This window comes from Macaca fascicularis, chromosome 7 (genome assembly GCF_037993035.2).
Source record: "Macaca fascicularis isolate 582-1 chromosome 7, T2T-MFA8v1.1".
NCBI classification, from domain to species: domain Eukaryota; kingdom Metazoa; phylum Chordata; class Mammalia; order Primates; family Cercopithecidae; genus Macaca; species Macaca fascicularis.
In genome coordinates, this window is record NC_088381.1 from 39803243 (window position 1) to 39826616 (window position 23374).

The window sequence follows — 23374 nt, forward strand, 5'->3', positions numbered from 1 at the left end:
TAGCACTTGAGATGAGAAAACAGAATTCAGAGAAAAGATAATGTTTCTAGTATTATATAGAATCTGGGTTTTTCATTCTGAATTACCTCCCTTATGCTTTAGAAGAAAAAATGTCTTTAGTTAGTACCTAGTAGAAAAAGAACAGCTGACCATTTTATTTTTAAAAATTCCCCAGACCATTTCATTTCTATTATATTTTCTAGATAGTGCACTTAAAACCTAGGCAAGGTTTTAAACTTTTTAGCCACTAAACCTTTCACTAGGGAAAACCAATACGGGTCAGACTACGTGTGGAGTGTTGTATTGTTCCACGCATTGTGATTTAACCGGAATACTGAAGAAGTAAAATTCATATAGAAAGAATGTTGTCAGTGTGGTAGAAGATCTAGAAGCCACAGCCTGTGGGATATGATTGAAGAAAGAAAAATACTGAGCTTGAAGAAAATAAAAGAGGAACGTGGGAGATTGTTTTTGTCCTTGTTTGTCGTTTTCTGTGATAATACATCCACACACATGCCTGGTCTCATGGTGGCTGGAGTGTGTTCTTTTCCACCCCTTGACTTTGAGCTCAGTCATGTGACTGGAATTGGCCAATTAGTGGATATGATGTAAGTTAGAGGCTTAAAAAGTATTTGCATGATTGGACCTTCCTTCTTGGACTCTGGTGCCATGAGAAGAACATATCTTGGAAAGTTTATGTCCGCTTAGCCTGGACCCTTGAATGAATACACCCAGAGCCACACAGGGCCCAACCCAGGAGCTTGCAGCGGAGTTTTCCAGCTGAGCCCAGCCTTTATCAGCAATGCACAGTCAGCCTTTAGACCTGGGAGCATGAGAATAAATTTTTGTTATTGTAACCCAATACAATTTTTACTTTTTGTTCACTGTTCTATTCGTAATATTTTAAGAATAATCTCTACAGGGTGGCAGTTTGTTAAAGTTTAGACTCTTGACTGAAAGCTCTTTGTAAGCAAGGCTATCTCAATACGTACATTTCCAAATTCCAAAGTGGTAGAGAAAGTATAACATCTCTTAATGATACAGAAAAAATGATTAACAGTAGATTGTAACCTGCAATTCTTATCCTTTTATGATTTCATTAGAATCTTAATGTCTTATAAGTTGTCACAGCTAACTGCTACTGTTTATGATATAGTGATACTCGATATGCTGTATATATCATCGAATATGTATTTTTCATTATCTGCTTTCTCTTCTCTCTCTCTCTCTCTTTTTTCTAAGAGACAAGGTCTTGCTCTGTCACTCAGGCTGGAATGCAGTGTTAATGACCTTGGCTCACTATAGCCTTGAACTCCTGGGCTCAAGTGTTCCTCCCACTCAGCCTCCCAAGTAGCTAGGACCACAGGCATGTGCTGCTATGCCCAGCTAATTTTTGTATTTTTTGTGGAGATGAGGGTCTCCTTATGTTGCTCAGGCAAGTCCCAGACTCCTGGCCTCAAGCAGTCCTCCTGCCTCAGCCTCCCAAAGTGCTGGGATTATAGGGTGTGAGCCACCACGCCTGGCTTGTTTGCTTTATATCAATAGTGTAAGTCTTTCCTTCAAGCTGCTCAAATAACTAAGAATAGAAAATTGTACTTTTTGGAATGCACTTACGTTAAATAGATATGACCTATCATAGACTCTAGCAGCTTGTGATACATCATGAAATGTGCACACCACAGGCGTCGGTCTTCAGGCAGTGTGGAAGCAGGCAGCTCGGTGTATTGCTTCACAGCCTCTGGCTGAAAGAATGACATGGGCTGGGGCTGTAAGACTTGATGGCTCTCCTAGGTATATTTCAGGCCACCCGAAATCACTGATCTCTCTTTCCACGGATGAATGGCTAGGCTCTGCTGACTCCCTTTTGGTGCAGTTGAATGACTTGCCCTTCTCCATTCTCTGTAGACCTTGTTTCTTCTTCATGGGTAAAATGGCCCTTATTTTCATCAGCCACTGCTGCCTTTACTTTTATTTATTTATTTTGTTTTATTTTACTTTTTTTTTTTACTGAGACCGAGTCTCACTCTGTCACCCAGGCTGGAGTGCAGTGGTGTGGTCTCGGCTCACTGCAACCTCTGTCACCCAGGTTCAAGTGATTCTCATGCCCCAGCCTCCCCAGTAGCTGGGATTACAGGTGCCTGCCACCACACCTGGCTAATTTTTTGTATTTTTAGTAGAGACGGGGTTTCACCATGTTGGCCAGGCTGTTCTTGAACTCCTGACCTCAGGTGATCCTCCTGCCTCAGCCTCCCAAAGTGCTGAGATTACAGGCGTGAGCCACCGCACCTGGCCTATTTTTTTTTCTTCTTCTTTTTTTTTTTTTTTTTTTGAGACGGAGTCTTGTTCTGTTGCCCAGGCTAGAGTGCAGTGGCGCGATCTTGGCTCACCACAACCTCCGTCTCCTGGGTTCAAGCAATTCTCCTGCCTCAGCCTTCTGAATAGCTGGGATTACAGGTGCATGCCACCTTGTGCAGCTAATTTTTATATTTTTAGTAGAGACGGGGTTTCGCCATGTTGGCCAGGCTGTTCTTGAACTCCTGACCTCAGGTGATCCTCCTGCCTCAGCCTCCCAAAGTGCTGAGATTACAGGTGTGAGCCACCGCACCTGGCCTATTTTTTTTTCTTCTTCTTTTTTTTTTTTTTTTTTTTTGAGACGGAGTCTTGTTCTGTTGCCCAGCCTAGAGTGCAGTGGCGCGATCTTGGCTCACCACAATCTCCGTCTCCTGGGTTCAAAAATTCTCCTGCCTCAGCCTTCTGAGTAGCTGGGATTACAGATGCATGCCACCTTGCACAGCTAATTTTTGTATTTTTAGTAGAGATGGGGTTTTGCCATGTTGGTCAGGCTTTTCTCGAACTCCTGACCTCATGATCCACTCGCCTCGGCCTTCCAAAGTGCGGCCTATTTATTTATGTTTTGAGACAGGGTCTTGCTCTGTTGCCCAGGCTGGAGTCAGGTGGTATGATCATGGCTCACTGCAGCCTTGACCTCTGAGACTCAAACAATCCTTCCACTTCAGCCTCCCAAGTAGCTGGGACCACAGGCACGTGCCACTAAACTCAGCTAATTTTTTTTTCCTGTAGAGATGGGGTCTCACTATGTTGTCCAGGCTGGTCTTGAACTCCTGGGCTCAAGTGATCCTCCTGCCTCAACCTCCCGAAATGCTGTACCTAGCCACTGCTGCTTTTAATTTTTGGTATTTTGGAGGTTTTGTTTCTTATTCTTCAATGAATTTCACAGACTTTTTTTTTTTTTGTAGCCATGATGAGCAGGATACTGTATTACAGGTTACTGTCCTGTAAATATGATTGCATGAGACAAAAGTCACATTTTAAAAACATCATCCAGTATGATATCACTCTTCATTCAGCCTCACAGGAATATATATTTTATTCATTACATCTAACATTTATAATTTGAAAGGGAAAAAACCCCCACTATTTCCAACTTTATTGCTCAGTCTGGCCCTCCCCAGCAACCTCAGCTTGATCCCCTGCAGCTCCATGGCTATGCTGAGAAGTTGGGCTGGGAATCCCAGCATTTATCAACTTACTCCATGCCCACTTCTTACCGAAGATGCTCTTTAGTACCGGGACCACTTGTACCAGTTCCCTTTTCTACCTTTCCACAGCTCTGCTAAAGAGAGTCATTCTGCATTGCCCCACTTCTAGGGGAATCATTCATACTATAACATATTTCACTTACTGTGCAGTGTTCTAACACTATTTCCTGGAAACAAACTTATTTGCATAAATGTTTGGAAATCTCTTATTTCTTTGGAGGAATTAATCAACTTTGAGGTTTACTTTTAATGGGTAGATTTATTGGATTTTACTGCCTTTTATCGTTATTCTAAACCCTCACCAAAGACTTACACTTGAATCATTTTTCTTGAGATCAAAGTCCTTTGTTTCAGGTGGTAAGCTACCTTTTCACCTCTAGTGGGACTTTTTCCCTACATTCAAAGGAACAACAATTTTTTTTTTTTTTTGGGATGGAGTCTTACTGTGTCACTCAGGCTGGAGTGCAGTGGCACGATCTTGGCTCACTGCCAGCTCCGCCTCCTGGGTTCACGCCATTCTCTCGCCTCAGCCTCCTGAGCAGCTGGGACTACAGGCGCCCACCACCACGCCCAGCTAATTTTTTGTATTTTTTCAGTAGAGACAGGGTTTCACCGTGCTAGCCAGGATGGTCTCTTATCTCCTGACTTCGTGATCCGCCCGCCTCGGCCTCCCAGAGTGCTGGGATTACAGGCATGAGCCATGGAACAACAATTTTAAATACTGCTGACTTCTTATCAGAAGTTCTGGAAGGCAGTGGAATAAGATCTTTAAAATGGTACACTCCTGCACCCTTCCTCATCTCAGTTGATGGAATTCCATCCTTCCAGGTGCTCAGTTATTTCTTAGAATATTTCCTGATTCTTCACCTTTCCTCTCATAACTCGCATCCAATCTGACTATAAACCTTACCTGCAATTTCCATTTAAATCTTCATCCAAGGTCTTATGGGCTTAGTTTTGCTTTATAAATGGCATAGATCAGGTTTGAGAGCTTGTTTGGAGCAAACATTTAAAGAAATGGTAAATCTGATTTTGCTGAAACTATTCTAGGCCAGAGACAAACATAGAAATTAATTAGTTTTGTGAAGTCAATGAAGCATTAATAGAAAGTAATAGAATCCCGAGAGCCTGTATGCATTGCCGGCTGCCTGAAGGCAGGTCCCCCATTAGGGGGTTATACTCCAGGCTGCCTTGGACCTCATGATCCCAATGGCAGCTCTAGCCTATGAGTTTAGGCCTGTTTGTTGTTGTTGTTGTTGTTGTTGTTGTTGTTGTTGTTTTGCAGCATTTTTGTGACAGTAGCTGGCTGCTGCAGGGAGTTTCAAATGTTTTTTAATGTGCTACGTATAGGAAAAAAGAGTTGACTTGTGTTTCTTCAAAGAGCCTTCTCAGGATCAGTGAGCAGGGGTTAGAGCAGGGTTTCTCAACCTCACCACTATTGACATCTGGGGTCAGATGATTCTTGGTTGGGAGCTGACGTGTGTTGTGGGGTGTTTAACAGCATCCCTGGCCTCTGTCCACTAGATGCCAGAAGCACCCCGTCCCCGAGTGGTGATAACCCAAAATGTCTACAGACGTTGACATATTCCCCCTATGGGCCAAATCATCCCAGTTGAAAATCACTACTGAGTTAAAGCAGATTTGGGTTCAGTTTAAGAAGGAACTTTCTCATAGTGGCCATTTAATGAAGCGAGATTGGAAGTATTTAAAGTGGCCCATGTGGGTTTTCTTCATTGCGTAGAGGACGAGATCAGACAACTTCTAGCAAACCTCCCAAGGCGGACTCCACAGTGATGAGCTAATTTGAGGCGTGTTTCATCATTCTCCAGCATTTTCTAGGGGGACTTTAACATTAAAATAGTATCTTAGAGAAGGTTATTTGATTAGTAGTCTATATCTATATTACAATAAATCAGGCCACAGAATTCTCTTACATTCTTTAAAACAAAAATGTTAAATTAAATCCCCATTAGGGAAAGTCATTTTCAAAAGCATTGGTTCAGCCCTGGGGCCCGACTCCCACTCGTGCCAGCTGACTGGGGGATCTCTCAAGCGTCTAGCGAGTTTCTGTGGCCAGGATGGATGGAGGAGCGTCTCCTGCTTCACGGAACCCTGAAGCCCCTGACCTTTCTCCTACTTAGAAAAAGAAACCAAAAGCCCGTTGATCTTCGCATCCTGCCTCTGGGCAGCTGCGGCTGAGCTTTGGCCTGGGAAGTCCTCCTTTGTCTGTGGCTGCCACCACCCAGCAGCAGCCTTTGGCTGGCTTTGACCTAGGTAGAGATCCCCTGCCCGTGTTAGGGAAGCCAGGTGATGGCAATTTCTGTGCTGGCAGGAAGCCGGTATTAGACGCAATTGCTGTCGTAGGCCATTAGCTTTGCAAGGACAGAAAAATAGGTATCAGGAATGAGGGAAAGGAACACGTGCAAAAATGAAGGTACTTATGAATCTGTGTGTTAGAGCATTTGGGGTATATTCAGGAAGGGTGAAGGAGCCAAATAGTGTTGTTTCTTTTTTTTTTTTTTTTTTTTTTTTTTTGAGACAGAGTCTCTCTGTCGCCCAGGCTGGAATGCAGTGGTGCCATCTCAGCTCACTGCAACCTCTGCCTCCTGGCTCAGGCGATTCTCCAGCCTCAGCATCCCAAGTAGCTGGGACTACAGGCGTGTGCCACTACGCCTGGCTAACTTTTTGTATTTATAGGAGAGATGGCGTTTCACCATGTTAGCCAGGATGGTCTCGATCCACCCGCCTCAGCCTCTCAAAGTGCTGGGATTACAGGCGTGAGCCACCCCGCCTGGCCCGTGAGAGGATTTTTAAATGAACTGTAGGCCTTGACTATAGGAGCATACACTTCTCTCCCCACTCTGTATTGGTCACAAAGAAAGAACATCCAATTGGAAAAGGCAATCAGGTTTTATTCCCTGGCCAGAGAACAGAGAAGGTGAGCTCTTGTGCTAAATGTACTTTCTCCCCCAAGCAATGGAAGTCACAGGGGGACTAGATGTGGGGCGGGAAAGGAATGTTAGCATGTGCGGGATGGGACTCCGGACGTTCAAGACTATTCATGAACATACGCCTTCATATGTTACATGTACACGAAATGGCAGGGATTTTCTTTCAGGGGAGGGAGTTTTAGCATTGCAAAGATATGCTGATAATCTAAAGGCAAATAGGAGTCACCTGTTCCAGTTTGTGCTGGTTTTGCGAGGTCTTCCTCTGGTATCTGGTCAGGGGTCAAGAAGCTCTGGTGCCATCTCGCGCCATCTCGTTTCTTTAAGCAGCTAAGCCTATAGATGAAGGAACTAAAGAAAAACAGTTAAAAAAAAGAAAACAATAACAAAAACTAAGGACCTTTCCCGGTTATTTCATCAGGGCTGCCCTGGTAACATCAATATTCAGAAAGAATGGCAAACATAAGCTGCCAAACAGATGACACCTTAATGGTGTCATTGCTTTCTCTTGACATTTGTCATCTAGATTCTGAAAAACCCTTAGAGTATGAATACTTTATGATTTTTAAAAAAATCAGTGTTTCCATTTGTGTCAGTTTCTGCCTTGATCTTTTCTGACACAAAAACTTTAAAACCTAAACTGTACTCCTGGGCATCTTCAGCGGTCTCAGCTCCCCGCCATCACCAAGCGTCTGTCTCCAGGAAGCCTTCCCTTTCCAGGGTCACCACCGGGATTAAAATACATCGCTTTAGCTTCATCTGCCGTAGCGTCAAAACTTTGGAAACTATTTCTCTTCTACTTTAGTTAAAATATCTACCACCGTTTACTGAAATGATTACACTTTTACACCAGATATAACAGCTTTCTTTCCTCTAATCACAAGTTACGTCTTTAAATATTGTTTTGCATGTTTTAGAATTCCTATCAATGAAATAATACACATTTTTTCCACAATACGGTTTTCTTTTCTACATAACATTAGATTCTTGAGATCATTTATATTGTAGACCATATAGTATTCCACTGTGTGACTATTTATTTATAGCGTGATTTATTTATCCATTCTAGTAATGATGGACATATTTCATTATTACAGACAGTGCTGACTTAAACATATATATGCTTCTTGTGCAGATGTGTACGTGTCTGTAGAGCAATGCCTCTGAAACAACCATGTCTCAGAATCACCTGCAGGGCTGTTTAAACACGGATTGCTGGGCTCCCACCCCATTGTTTCTGATTCAGGAAGTATGGGGTGGGTCCCCATAATTTGGAGTTCTCACAAGTTCCCAGGTGCAGGTGATCTATTAATTTCAGAACTAATTGCTTCAGAGTGTAGCTCTAGCTGCAGAATTGCTGGAGTGAAATAGGGAATGCAAATTCCACTTTAATTTGTGATGCTAGACTGTTTTCCTATCAGCAGTATGAAACAGTGTCAGACTTGAATTTTTGCCAATCTGGTGGGTGTTAATGGTTTCTTATTATGTGGCTGAAAGAGGAAATCTAGGTGCCTTTTTGTTTTCCATGTTAAACTTCGCAGAATATATAGGGCTTGCCCACTTTAAATAAAGACTGTTATCCAGCACACAGGATACACAAACGACACACACACAGAGATAGTGTTCCCCAGAAAAACCTGGTGGTGCTGATCAAGTTCAGTGCCAGTTGCTTAAGAAACATCGTAGATAATTACTGTGATTTTAAATATTTTTCTTTTCTTTCTTTTTTTTTTTTTTGCTCTGTTGCCCAGGCTGGAGTACAGTGGCATGATTTCAGCTCACTGCAACCTCCGCCTCCCAGGTTCAAGTAATTCTCCTGCCTCAGCCTCCCTAGTAGCTGGGATTACAGGCATGTGCCACCACGCCTGGCTAATTTTTGTATTTTTAGTAGAGATGGGGTTTCACCATGTTGGCCAGGCTGGTCTCGAACTCCTGACCTCAAGTGATCTGCCTGCCTCGGCCTCCCAAAGTGCTGGGATTACAGACTTGAGCCACAGCGCCTGGCCATGATTTTAATATTTTTCCATTGGCCTTTTCCAAAAGGATCCGAGGGAAAATTCCACTTTAGTGAGGAGTCTTGTTTAAACAGAAGATACTCCTTTTCATTCATGTCTCTCTTTACTCATGCAGAAGGCTCATTGGGAAAAAGCGGGCTGGACATCACAGTCATTTTATTGCATTCCTCGGGGAAGCTGCCTGAAAGCCAGATCTCAGTTGACCTTTTATTGAACAGGTTTACATTCTAGACAAGAAGCTGTAGCAGTCAGTCCCCTGTTCCGCAGTGTTGCTTTTTGAGTGGGCAAACGCGTGTCAAGGCCCTGTTTCCGTCAGGAGGTGTTAAACTCTCTCGCTGAGGTGTGGTGGACACCCTGAGAGTCCGTGCACATGCCAGGGCCCTCAGTGGCTCTGATGTCTGCAGAAGTGACACTAATGGTCGGCTGTCTTTCAGCTTTCATGACGCTGGTCATCATCTTGCTGCATGTGTTCTGGGGCATTGTATTTTTTGACGGCTGTGAGAAGAAAAAGTGGTGCCTCCTCCTCATAGTTCTCCTGACCCATCTGCTGGTGTCAGCCCAGGTGAGTGTTGCCGCCGTGCTCAGACTATACTTTGGAACTCAAGTCTGTGTATCTAAAATGGTAAATTCTGCTCTAGATGAAATGCACGCTCATGAGAACATGAGGAAATTCAGAAAAGCTGTTTAAGGGAATGAATGAGTCATCTCGGTCTTACCACAGAAAGACCACCACTATTCATTTTTTGGTAGGTCTTATTAAAAGATTTTTTTCCCCTGCTGTTTATTTGCAGTGATTTGTCTCTCCCTAACCTAGGTCAGTTTGGAAACTGTTCATTCTCTGTGACAGCTGCGTGGAAAAGCTGCATATTCCAGACTCGGCACCATCACCGGACCTTATTCCTAGCTCTCGTATAACACATGTCGTTGGCTAGCATATTTTATTTAATAGAGTTTTTCTCTCTCTCTCTTTCTAATTAGTGTTTGATAATCAAGGATAGGGCCTTATCTTATCAGTCTTTGTATCCTCAATTCGTGGCACATAGTAGGTGGCCAGTAAATGTTGGTGAATATTGAAGAGTTGATACTATTCTTTTTAATGATCAAAAGGAAGGAACCTAGTGGTGGTGTAAGTCAGCATCGTGGTCACCCTTAGTGGGGACAGTGACTGGTGGTGGAACAGGGAGGCTGCTGGGGGCTGAGAATGTTTTGATTTTCATCGAGGTGCTAGTTACACAGGTGTGTTCACACCATGAAAATAAGGTTGAGCAAGTCTTCAGATGTTTATTGGTCATTCGGATAATTCTTTTGAAGTGCCTGTTCGAATCCTATGTCTATCTATTGGATTAGCTTTTTCTTTTTGATTTTTATGAGTTCTTTATGTTTTCTGTAAAAAAAAATCTTTGGTCAGATGTGTGTATTGCAAATAACTTCTATGACGTGGTTTGTCTTTACATTCTCTTAATGTCTTTTGATGAACAAAAGTTCTTAATTTTATATAGTCTAATCAATTTTTCTCTTTATGGTTTCGCTTTTTGAGCTTTTTAATAACTATTAACTTAGCTGAATTTTAAGTTTTAAAATGTGTTCTATTTTTCTCATTTTGGGGTTGTAATTTTCTACAACGATCAAGTACTGCTTTTGTAATTGTTTAACACAGGAAAATGTTTTTTAAAGAAGAAAAGAACAATACAAAAGAGTGTCGCAGTCTGTAAAGTGAATTACAATTCAGTGGATTTGAGGTGTAGAATTATTGTGAAGAATAATCTAGAAAATGCTCGATGCCTGCCTTTCCCATAGAGGCGTCTTGAGAAGAGCAGTCTTTCTGCATAAGGTGCTACCTGTAAAATCTGCCACTTTCTTGGGGCCTCGTTTGACTGCCCTAAAGAGATCACCTTGTTTTTATCCATCCTAGCCTCATCTCAATTATAATTATGCTGTCCTCGCATTCATCACAATTTGTAACTAATTCTTTCTTCATTTGTTTCCTGCCTCCCTTACTAGTACAGAACCTCCATTAGGATAGAGACTTGGGTCTCCCCAAGTTGTACCCAGCACCTCTCAGCATTCCATTAGTGTTCTTTAAATGAATACGCTTTTGGAACCCACAGCAATTGTGCAACTGAAAAAGACTCTATTTCCTCATGTTCCCTTGAATACTAAGGATTCATATTAAAGTAATTTGAACTTGTCTCACTGTCTTGCAAATTCTAAGAACCAATTTCACACAAAAACGAATAGAAACTAGTTATATGACATGCATCTTGTATTGTATACTCCATTAGGTTCTGCCTAATGACTGACTTCTAGGGTTACCGTTTGAATACAGCAAAGCACGGGACCTGCAGTGTCTGTTGACCAGCTTAGTTCTACATGCCTTGGGGCCTTAACACATGACACACATCATATGTTTGGTGAAACCCACCCAAGTTCTTGAAAGTATTCCATGCTTCCCTTTATCTTTGGTTATTCCACATGTTTAATAAGCTTGCTGTTATTACCCCAGCTGATTTATTTTTCTTTTGCAGACCTTCATAAGTTCTTATTATGGAATAAACCTGGTGTCGGCATTTATAATCCTGGTGCTCATGGGCACCTGGGCATTCTTTGTTGCGGGAGGCAGCTGCCGAAGCCTGAAACTCTGCCTCCTCTGCCAAGACAAGGACTTTCTTCTTTACAACCAGCGCTCCAGATAACCTCTGGGAACCAGCACTTCCCAAACTGCAGACTCCATCTTTAGAGGAAGCACAACTGTGCCTTTTTCTAAAAATCCCTTTTTTCTGGTGGAATTGAGAAAGAAATAAAACTATCCAGATGCGAGTTCCATTCCCTTGGCTTTGCCGCAACTGCTCTCCGAAAGGGATGCCTCAGCGGTGTGCGTCCTGGCTGCATGAGAATCACCTGGGACAACGTAAAGCCTACTGATTCTGGGCTCCACCTTCTGGAGCTAATTGGCCTGGGCACGTGGTGAGTTTTAAAAGCTTCCCAGGTGATTCTGATGTGCAGCCAGGTAGAGACCCACTGGTTTGATATCCAAATAGGAGCTTCCTGAGAACACTATAAGTGAATGAGAATCTGGTGTTTAACTGTCTCCTAACTCAACTTGTGCTGAGCAAGTAAGTATCTGGATGTCAAATCCTGGCTATCTTTTATCTTTCTAAGTTCCGAAGTCACAGAAGGCTGAAGGGCTATAACCCCTGTTCACCGTTTTCGTGTACTTCACCATCTTAGGAGAACACGGTAGGCTGGGCTTCTAAATGCAATAATAAATTACATTAACTATGATAATTTAGCCAAAGTAAGATACTGATTAAGCCGTATTTTTCTGAAGTTCTTCCATTCTAGGTTTTGCTTTCTGAGGCATTACATTGTTTGTGAGTATAGATTGCGTTTTATTAACTAAAAATGACTGTTTTCTGACTTCCTTGGGAAGGTATTTTAAAATCAGGAAGTTTTATACAATGTCTGTAAGCCTGTTTAAAGCTTCCCATGGGCTCTGCCCCAAGGCCGTTGGCTGCAGCGTTCACCATCTGAGTGCCAGTTGCTGGGCTAGTTGAGGTGAAGTGCATTGTTTTATCTCTGAGCAGCTGTGCAGGGAGCTGAGCGATGTGCCCTGGGACAGGCGTCGCTGGAGCTGGTGGAAGTACAACCAGAAGCACGAGGAAATGAGCTAAAAGGGTGTCGTTGACACTTTTCATTTGCTCCTGTGATACTAACAGCACTTTCACCCAAATGCTTTAATGTAAAATTGGAACTAGATCTTAAACTGCCAGATCTCACACTATTGCATAATCCGTATGGTCTTTAGATCTAGTCAATGTCTCTGGGTTTTAGTAGCAGATACAGCGTTCCCTTTTCAGGAATACCTAAGGTGTTCTTTCAGCTTCCAAACAGGCCCTTTGATTTCCTTTATAAAGGGAAAATGTGGGCAAATCATGCCTTTACAATTAGAAATTGTTCCCAGTTGATGTCTTTTGGGGAACTGGTGGCGTGAAATGTAAATGACCTGTACATTAAAGTCGTGTCTCAGTGAATACCATACATGCAGTACAACATTCAAAAGAGAGGAGCAGCAATCCTGAGGGGCTGGGGGAGTGACAGCGGCAGGACAGATGGGTGGGTTTGACAGATTGTGATGGCAAGAAGAATGATCATGTTTAAAACAAACATAGCCAGTGTTTTGGGCTAGCCACACATCATTCCAGAGACCAAAACCTTACGAGCTAGACCTTTATCAATATCAGTGAACCCCCATGTTTAAAATATTAGAATGTTTAGAGAAAAAATAGAGATAATAGAGAGAAAAGAAGAGGAGGGCTCCTAGCAATGTTGTAAACAGTCTGATAGGCAATTGTGGTTATTCCCCTAAAGTTTACTTCAGCACTAACACTAGTGCTTCCGCTGGAGTTTGCATTTTTCCAGCTTTATACAAGATTTTCCTTTGACTGGAAGAGTCAAGGATATACAGACTCAACAGTGACATTTATTGTGCAACATCAAGAGGAATAAGATACTCATCAAACTGGGATTATTCTTATCAAAACATGGTCTTCTTTGAATAAGAAAAATACATAGTTGGTTATTATGGACTTAAAACTGTTAAATGGATATTCTGATAAAATATTTACTGATTCGTAGAGTGTGGAAGATCTGAGAATATTAGCTTCACTCGTCTGGAGCTTTGAGGATGCCTGTACGCTGATAGTTTCATATTGACTAAAACTGGATATTGTAAAATCTCATTTATAAAAACTCAGCTGAGAAGAAAATTTTCTTCGATGGTGAGACTGTTGTCTTAGTTCAGGAAATTATTTAATAATCCTTTATTACCTGTGAATGAAGGAACTCTGTAATTCTGATTTCTCCTAAAACATGAGCCTTTCCAGAGTCAGCTTAGACACTGTTGTTGCAAATAGCCATGCTTTGCCTTATGCCAAGGAGGCCCAGAGGGAGGGTGTAGTCTTCCTCTGTTGCTGTGTGTATATTGAAATGCTTTTTTTTTTCTTTTTTTTTTTGGCATTTGTTATCTATAATGAGCTTTCTGAGCCCTGATAATAAGTGAGACAAACAGGGGGTATTGATGTTATACACTCCCTTCCATTCAGGATTTTCTGCTCGGAGGGAAATGTGGATATAGTTAAAGTTGACCTTGGAGAATTGTGAATATTGTTGCAATTCTTGAATATATTACCATGTGAATAATAGAAACTGTGTTGCTCTCTAGTATAAGCTATATTTATTTTTAATGCATTTGAATTACTAGTTATAACTGGAGAAGTTTTTTTTTTACCTCTATCCGGGCCTGCCTGACTGGCAGGATAATAGCAGCAGCCTCTTTTAGAGCATCTTAATGAAAACATGGCTGAAGGGAATCAATGATGATATCTGCAGACTACATAGAAAATGGCTTTCGTTCCCAGTGTTAACATTTTATTCTCAGTCACATTTCAATGCTTGCGGAGGGTGGCAGATTCACACCAGAAACATTAGGTGTCCATATCCATAGCGTGGATGCAGAATAAGCAGTTGTGACAGAAGCTTCTTCCTACCTGGTACTCCTCCCATTCACCTCAACCCAGCCCCAGACAGGCATTAGCATTCAGTGTGGGCCCTGGGGCAGCCCTGAAGCCTGGCTGGGCCCCCACACGGGGGCAGCCTGTGACGGGCACCAGTGGCCTAATTCCGGGGAAGAGTTCCTGGAGGGTGTTGGCTGTTTTCGTTAGCTCAGTTTTTTTCTGGGCTCCACCATTTCTAACCCCAGGTAGACAAGATAGACGTCACACACAACAATTTTTAAAGTATTTTGCTTAGTGCATTTTGTTCATGATTGAAATGTTTGTTTCTTATTTAATAGGCTTTTTACATCATTCTATTAAATGTTAGTGTTTAGAAGAGGCAGGTACTGTCACTATGTAAAATATGTAATATTTTATATGTTATACTATGTCATATATACTTGCAATATCAGACCTTGCATTCAGTACACAATGCAATTGACTCTTTGCAGACCTGCATTTTTCAGTGAACAATAAAGATTGTCTGGCACTCTTCATTTCCTGTGTTTCCTGCTCTGTGGAATGGTGTATCCTTTAGTATCTGTTACTACCGTGTTTTGTCTCCTTATGAAACTTGGATGTACATTCTGTTGTTTATGACTGATCAGAGACATTTTTAAAAGAGGAATTCTTTATCTGATTTAAAACTCCTAAGGCTAATTTCATATCTGTGTGTTTAGGAACAGTTTGGTGCAGAGCATTTCCTTGAGGTATCTTAAACTAAGTCGGGGGAATCCTCAAATATCCTGGAAGCTTGCTTTGCAAAATCTCCTAATTGTAAAATGGTGAATTTAAAGATTGTTGCATAATAGTGGCTGAGGATTGGAATCCGGTGAAGAGGAGAGTACAATTTAGCTTTTACCTGGTGATTCTGAGTAGCCTAGAGAGTCCTTTTCTGTTTCTTTCCCTTGGTGAGGAGGCAGTACAGCTAAAGGGCTGAGCTTGGCCCTCACCATCAGACAGGATACATAGGGGATTATGATACGAAACTCAAAACCATTTGATGCTGGTTCACTCTGACTTGAAATGAGGCTGTTGCAAGCTATGTTGATGATATTATTGGATGAAATGTTCTCAGGGCTCTTTGCTTCTAACCTGTAAACCAGTGGAAGAGGTGGGCATTCCTCAGGTATCAGCCCAGATTCCTGTACAATTTCATTGGCCCTTAAACAGTGAATTTTGGTTCTAACTTAATTGTTACTTGTTTGGCATTTCGTTGGAATGGAGATTTCCCTGTGACCAGCCTCAACACATGAGAAACCTCTAGTGGAAAGAAGTGCATATTTTACTTTCACCTCTTTGAAAATGCCGAATAGAAGGAACCGCTGGACAGGTTGTGGTCCCAGTCTCAATAAAAGAATTAGATACATTCTAAGGTGACTATAATAGATTATGAGCCCCAAGCAGATCCTGGCTTTAATGCTCAATTAATTTATAAGTGGTACTTTTTGCCTCAGTGTGGATCACTGTAAATCCTTCTACCTACTAGTAAAATTACACATTTTTTAGAGCTTGCACAAAATCAGTTGGAGTTTACAGTGCTTATTCGGGGCTTACCATGCACAGAATACTGCTTAGACACTTCAAAAGGAAGGAAAAGAACAAGACGGTGGGGATCTTTGTCCTTGGAAAACATATAATCTAACTGCACAGATTAAAACACCTAAGTATTATTTTAAGGCAACTACAAAATGCACTACAAATTATGGAATAATATAGAATAGCTTGACTACTAAGATGATGCTTAAAATTTAGAAGTGGATGAAGGGCACTGGGTAGTGGATATAGATAGGTGATAGCTGAGGAGTGAACCCTGGGGGCAGTCAGTTGAAAGGTTGGAAAGGAGAGAAGAAGGAAGGAAAACCAGAGGTGTGCAGTGGCTTGACAGCCGGTGGGGAAAGGATGTCAAATGCTACTGGATAATGGATAAGAAGAGGAGAGAGAATTGATTGTTGTGTATGGAGAGATGGAACTTGCTGGTGACCTTGATTAAAACAAGATGGAAATCAGAGTGAACACCTGAATGGAATGGATTGTACGGAACAGGAGATAAGGAAGTAGACACAGCATCAAGAACACAGATGTTGTACAGCAGTGGGGTGATAACCTAAGGAGGATGTGAGGGAAAGAGAGTGTGTTTTTCTCTTTTTTTTTTCCTTATGATATAGACTGTAACTGCATGTTTATATTAAGATAAGAGTGACTCCATAGAAAGGAAAAAATTAATGACATAGGAGAAGGATAGGATAGTTGCCAAAGCAAAGACCTGGAGGAGGGAATAGAGAGGGAAATTCTTTTTTTTTTTTAATTTTTTTGAAACAGAGTCTTGCTCTGTCACCAGGCCGGAATGCAGTGGCATGATCTCGGCTCACTGCAACCCCTGCCTTCCAGGTTCAAGCGATTCTCTTGCCTCAGCCTACCAAGTAGCTGGGACTACAGGTACGTACCACCATGCCCACCTAATTTTTGTATTTTTAGTAGAGATGGGGTTTCACCATGTTGGCCAGGCTGGTCTTGAACTTCTGACCTCAAGTGATCTGCCCACCTCAGCCCCCAAAAGTGCTGGGATTACAGGCGTGAGCCACCGTGCCTGGCCAAGAGAGGGAAATTCTTAACATTAAATGCTTATATTGGGTAAGTAAAAATATTCAAAATAAATGACCTAAGCCTCTAATTAAGAAACTCGATAAAGAAGAGCAACTGAAGCTAATATAAGGAGAAGAAATGAAATAATAAAAGAACAGGAACCAAAGAAATAGCATTAAACAATGGGGAAAAATGAAACAAAAATCTGGTTCTTTGAAAAAACCAATAAAACTGGTAAAGCTCTGGCCAGATGGAAAAAAGAGAAGGCACAAATATCAGTAATGACAGGAGACATCACTGTAGGCCCTACATTAATAAATAATAAAGGATATTATGGATAACTTTAATGCCAATAAATGTAAAAACTTAAATGGACAAATTCCTTTTTAAAATCCACAAAATTCACTCAAGAGAGGCCGAGGTGGGTGGATCACCTGAGGTTAGGAGTTCGAAACCAGCCTGGCCAACATGGTGAAACCCCATCTCTACTAAAAATACAAAAAATAAGCCAGGCATGGTGATGGGCACCTGAAATCCCAGCTACTTGGGAGGTTGAGACAGGAGAATCACTTGAACCCAGAAGGCAGAGGTTGTGGTGAGCTGAGATCGCACCATTGCACTCCAGCCTGGGCAACAAGAGTGAAACTCCATCTCAAAAAAAAAAAAAAATTAGAAAATCTCCATATCCTTCTATGTCTTCAGACTTTGTTTTTTCTTGCCTCTTAATATGCCTTGTAATTATTTGTTGAAAGCTAGACATCGCCTCTTGGGTAATAGGATCTGAATTTTAAAAGCCTTGAGTGTAAATTTTATGTTAATCTAGGTAGGAGTTGGACTATATTTAATGTTTGCTGTGGCTGTGGGTGCCAGAGGCTTCGAATTCCTTTGGTGGTCTTGTTTTTGTCTCCCTTTTTGACTGTGGAGTTCCCTCAGTGCCCCTTTTCAGAGAAAGCCTGTGTCTTGCAACTCGTTCAGCTGTAATCCACTGTAAATTACACTAGAGCCCTGTTGGTATGGCAGTGAGATGTGGAGGAGGGGACATGCATAATAATAAAATTATAATAATAAAATCTAAATCTCAGTATTTTCATGGGCCTGGATCCCTGGGCTGAGTGTTTCTTAACTTTTTCCCCCTTAGATAAGACAGGAAGCTAGAAGGTGGCTGGAGAAGAAAGGTACCTTTCCTCAGCTGGGACAAGGCTTTGGTAAAGTCTTTTTCCTTGGAGAGAGGCCTTTGTTATGGAGAACACTCTGGATATATTTTACAATGAAGACAGTATTTCCCACCCTTGCACTAGTCCATACTCAGACTCCAGCAATTTGTCAACATTAGCATTTAAGTGTCACTACCAGTTTATGGCTCCAGCAGCTTGCATTCCAGGTGAGCAAATCTCAGCTGTGACTCTGGATTCACCTCTCTCTCCAGATTTCAGAGTGGTGGTTTACCCTGAGACCTCAGTTCTCTGATGGGTTCAAAAGAGTTGTTGATTTTTCCATTTGCTTAGCTTTTTCTTGTAAGGATGAGAGTGATGATTTCCAAGCTCTTTATATGATAGAGCTAACTGGACATCCACTATATCTTAAATAAATTGAATTTGTAGTTTTTATAAAGAAAATTATTAAAATGTACATGTTTATAGGCAATATGGAATCACTATTACACATAACTTTTTGTTCTGTAAGACAACAAAATGTCACGATTGAAATTGCAATTCTCCATATTAAATGGCTATATATACACTTTGACAGAATTCTTGGTATATTTAAATGTTTTGATAATTTATCAAAGGGATAACTGAACTTGTGTCCTGTTAATTTACTTAATCTAGATCACATTGATAACAGTGCCACTCTCAGGGAATAAAATTGTGTGAAATGTTTCTGTTTATCCTACTAAATAACAACGTGTATCACAAATCTATAGTCATGGATATGAATGGAGAGTTTCACAACAGGCCCGGGTATATGTGGGAATTTCATATATGGTAAAATTGGCATTTTAAATCAGTGGGGAAAGCATAAGTTATTCAATAAATGTGTCTGTTTGATTATTTGATTATATTTGGGGAAAAAAAGAGCAAAGCTAAGTTTTCACTTTCAGTTATTTAAACATATTAAAGATTCAAATGCAAAAAATAAAACCATAAAATAATCTTTTAAAATTAGAATAGTTTTATCATCTAAAGGAGGAGAGTTTTTCTTGACATTTCACTGAGGCTGCAAACCACAAAGAGAGAAGAAAAAACAGATTTGGCTACATACAACTTTAAAACTGCAGTGCAAAAGACATTCTAAACAAGATGGGGAGAAACATTTTTGACAAATATAGAGTTGTCACCTATAATACATAAAAAGCTTCTATAATTAAAAAATTAATGATACAGTAAAGAGATCAAAGCATATAAACAGGTAATTCACAGAAAAAATGCAAATAGTCAATAAACATAAAACAAAATGCTAAACTACTAATAAAAGCAAAACAAGCAAATAATTTTGGACTATTGGATTATCAAGGGTGAAAAGGATTGATAATAACAAGGATTGTTGAGCATATGGTAGAAACGACATATTATGAAAAAGGAAATTAGTACAACCCTCTTGGGTGGTAATTTAGCAAAATCTGTTAAATTTATACAGTTTTGAGATGTGCATATTTTGAACCAGCAAATTCCTCTTCTAGGAATTTGTCCCATAGAAATGGTGTGTCAGAGGAAAAAGACCACCAACTCACAGTTTTTTCTGTTCTCTCACTCAATAAGCGATCAGTTCTGCTGCAGACACCAGCTGGCTGTCCTCTAGTTCAATTCCAATGCTGTCTACCTGGAGATAGCATCAGATCCCACAGGTTCAGGGCTCAGTCCCCAAAACCACGCCCCCTTCAGACACCAGTTGCAAATCCAGGCCTCCTGAACTTCAGACTGACCCACTTCAAGTTGGGGTTCCCACAACCCCACTTTGGGGCTCAGTTAATTTGCTGGAGTGGCTCACAGAACTCAGGGAAACACATTTATTGGTTTATTATGAAGTATATTACAAAGGATACAGATGAAGGGATTCACAAGGCGGAATCCGACACAGAGCTTCCCTGTCCTCCCCGGGTGTGCCACCCTCCAAGAACCTCCACACATTCCCCTATTGAGAAGCTTCCCAAACTCTGTCCTCTTGCACGTTTTATGGAGACTTCATTACATAGGCATGATTGATTAATCCTTTGGCCGCTGGCTATCAACTTCATCTTGAGCCTCCTCTCCTCCCCAGAGGTTAGGGGTAGTGCTCAAAGACCCAACCCTGTAATCCTGCCTCGGGCTTTCTGGACACCGGCCCTATCCTGAAGCTGCCTAGGGACTGCTAGCTTTCAGTCAGTCATCACATACGAAAAGACATCACTTTAGAGATTCTAAGGTTTTAGGAATTGTTTGCCAGGAAACAGAGATGAAGATCAAATATATATTTCGCCATATCACAGAAATACATCCAAGTACACGTGGATCTGGTAATAGTCTCGTAACAGTAAGGAATTTGCGGCAAGTGTCTACCAATAGGGCATTGCATCAAGCAGCGGAACACTATCGCCACTGAAAAGAATGAGGATATCCAGGGTGTGCTAGAAAACAAAAGCAAGAATAAAAGATCAGTCTTTCGTCCGACAAATATTCCTTATGCCAGACGTTGTGCTAGATACTGAAAATAGGCATGATGCTGTCCCTTCTAGAGCATATAATATAGAATCCTATTAAACCATTTTATTAAAAATTTAAAAATGAGTGTAAAATACATACGAACAAACATAACATCTGGAAAATTGTTAGATAAAGATAATTGTTTAGCAACACTAAATTGTGAAAAGTGACTATTTTGAGAGTTAGGATTATGGGGGACTTTCTGCTTTATACACAAATTCATTGTTTGCATTTTTCAAAAAAATGGGCATGCATTATTTATGTTATCAGGCAAAACCATAATCTAAGCACTTTCACGGTTTCTCTTTGTCCTTGGTAGAAAGTGGATGTTACTCAAGGTCTTTTGTAATCTGATCCCAACCATTTTTTTCTGTCTCCCACCTGTAAACCAAAGAAAAATGACCGAGGCAAGCCTCAATTTAGAAGTTTATTTTGTCAAGGTCGAGGACGCACCTGGGAAAAAGGAACACAAATCACAGGAAGTCTGTGATCCATGCTTTTTCCAAAGAGGGCTTTAGGACTTCAGTATTTAAAGGCAAAGAAGAGACTGGAGGGGAAAGAGGAAAGAAAAAAAAGGAGGAGGGGGACTGGGCGTGGTGGCTCACGCCTGTAATCCCAACACTTTGGGAGGCTGAGGTGGGCAGATCACGAGGTCAGGAGATCGAGACCATCCTGGCTAACACGGTGAAACCCCGTCTCTACTAAAAATACAAAAATTCGCTGGGCGTAGTGGTGTGTGCCTGTAATCCCAGCTACTTGGGAGGCTGCAGCAGAAGAATTGCTTGAACCCGGGAAGCGGAGGTTGCAGTGAGCTGAGATCGCGCCACTGCACTCCAGCCTGGGTGACAGAGTGAGACTCTGTCTCAGAAAAAAAGGAGGGCAGATAAAACAGGCAAGAGGTTACGTTCTCTCAAGACTTAGATTAGGCTTTGGTTAATGCTCACTAAATTCACATTTTACTCATGAAAGGAGGGGCTAGAGGAACAGTCAATTACGCATTCATCTTGTGCTCAGAGCATCTGCACTTTTATGTAATATAAACACCGAGTAGAGGAAGCAGTCAAATATGTATTTGTCTCAGGTGAGTGAAGGGATGACTTCTGTCCGTCTTTCTCCCATACCTGTGAAGATATGCTGTTAATTTACATTGTCAGTGGGAAATTGAACAGAATTGTTTTAGGGTAAAATTCTTGGGGCGTACAAGGAATTTCCTTGTAAGCAAATTATGTGGAGGGGGGCTCTTCCTGGGGAGGTACGTGGCCTTCTATTTATGCAGCTAGCTATTTAGAAACAAAGTGGCAGGCAGTTTTTGCATGACTCGGTTCCCAAACTGAACTTTTCCCTTTGGCACAGTAAGTTTAGGGTCCCAAGATTTTTATTTTCCTTGCACACATCATCCCCAACCTTCCTTTCTCAGACATTCTCAAACACATCCGTGAGGTCTCCTCTACTGAGATGCACGTCAACTCTCATACCTCCACATTTTTAGTTCTGTTTTTAGCTCCAACCAGAAAACCTCCTATTCCACCTTCAAGATCCTGCTCAAATGTCACTTCCTTTGGGAAGTCTTTCCTGATTAGTCCCAGAAAAGCAAATAGCTTTCTCCACTGTGGTCTCTTTACACTTTCCTTTAAAATCAAGGAAAAATTTATATACAACAAAATGCGCAGATTCAAAGTATACAGCTAGATGAATTTTGCCAAATGTGTACACCTTTGTAAGCTCCACCTCAATCAAGATATAGAACATTTCCTTCCCTGCTGGTTCCATCTCCCTTCCAGTCCATCCACAGGGGCAACCGCTAGTTCCCACTTCTGTTGCCATAGATTAGTTTCACTTGTTGTGTGTTTCTGTTTTGTTTTGTTTTTTAAACGGAGTCTTTGCCACCCAGGCTGGAGTGCAGTGGCACAATCTCAGCTCACTCCAAACTCTGCCTCCCAGGTTCAGGCAATTCCTTGGCCTCAGCCTCCCAGGCTCAGCCGGGACTACAGGCGTGCGCCACCACACCTGGCTAATTTTTGTACTTTTAGTAGATACGGGGTTTCACCATGTTGGCCAGCTGGTCTCAAACTCCTGACCTCAGGTGATCTGCCTGCCTTGATCTCCTAAAGTGCTAGGATTACAGGCATGAGCCACTGCACCCAGCCAGTTTCACTTGTTTTTGAACTTCATTTACATTGAGTAACACAAAATGTACTCTTTTGTGTCTGGTATCTTTCACTCAACATAATTTTCTGAGATATCGTCTATATTTTTGTATATATCAAGAAATTTGCAATTTGTATTGCTGAATAGTATTCTGTTTTACAGAGATACTGCAGTTTGTTTAGTCACTCTTCTTTTGGTGTACACGTAGCATTCTGTACATACTGCTCTTCTGTATAGTGGGGCTGGCAATTTCTGTTTGTGTTTCGGGAAAAGCTCTCTCAAACCGTGTTTTTCCTCTACTCTCATACCACCACAGTAATCATCAACGCAGAAGAAGACTTCCGTGACCAGAGGTGTAGGTTTTTTCATCACACACCAAGCAGCAGACATGGGCTAGGTGCCCTCCAGTTCAATTCCAACGTGATCTACCTGGAGATAGTGTCAGATCCCACAGGTTGGGGATTCAGTCACTTGAGTCTATCTAACCTGCCCCCTTTTTTCTTCTCTCTCTCTCTTTTGATGGAGTCTTGCTCTGTTGCCCAAGCTGGAGTGCAGTGGCACAATCTCAGCTCATGGCAATGTCCACGGGTTCAAGCAGTTCTGCCTCAGCCTCCTGAGTAGCTGGGACTACAGGCACCCACCACCACGCCCAGCCAATTTTTGTATTTTTAGTAGAGATGGGATTTCACCATCTTTCCCAGGCTGGTCTCAAACTCCTGATCTCAGGTGATCCACCCGCCTGGGCCTCCCAAAGTGCTGGGATTACAGGCGTGAGCCACTGCTCCCGGCCCCTGCCCCCTTTTTTTCATTCCTCTTTTCCAGTAATTTAGTCCTTGTATCTAAATTATGCTTGAATCCCAACCACTTAATCTGTGTTTAGCAGAC

General features: G+C 41.6%; 1 protein-coding gene across 3 annotated transcripts in view; it reads left to right on the forward strand.

The window, feature by feature from the left end:
* Positions 1–14572, forward strand: part of APH1B (aph-1 homolog B, gamma-secretase subunit) — a 28794-nt gene extending 14222 nt beyond the window's left edge. The window contains exons 5-7 of one of the 3 annotated variants that reach the window (XR_006699319.3): positions 8958–9085; positions 10181–10262; positions 11049–11250. Coding sequence is in view for 2 of the 3 variants with exons in the window: in XM_045395586.3 (XP_045251521.1) it covers positions 8958–9085; positions 11049–11216 (296 nt within the window). In the remaining variant the exon portion in view is untranslated. Of the gene's footprint in view, positions 1–8957; positions 9086–9161; positions 10263–11048 lie in introns of those variants that run through there. The other 2 variants (XM_045395586.3, XM_005559740.5) reach the window with 2 other exon arrangements.
* Positions 14573–23374: the final 8802 nt, after the last annotated feature.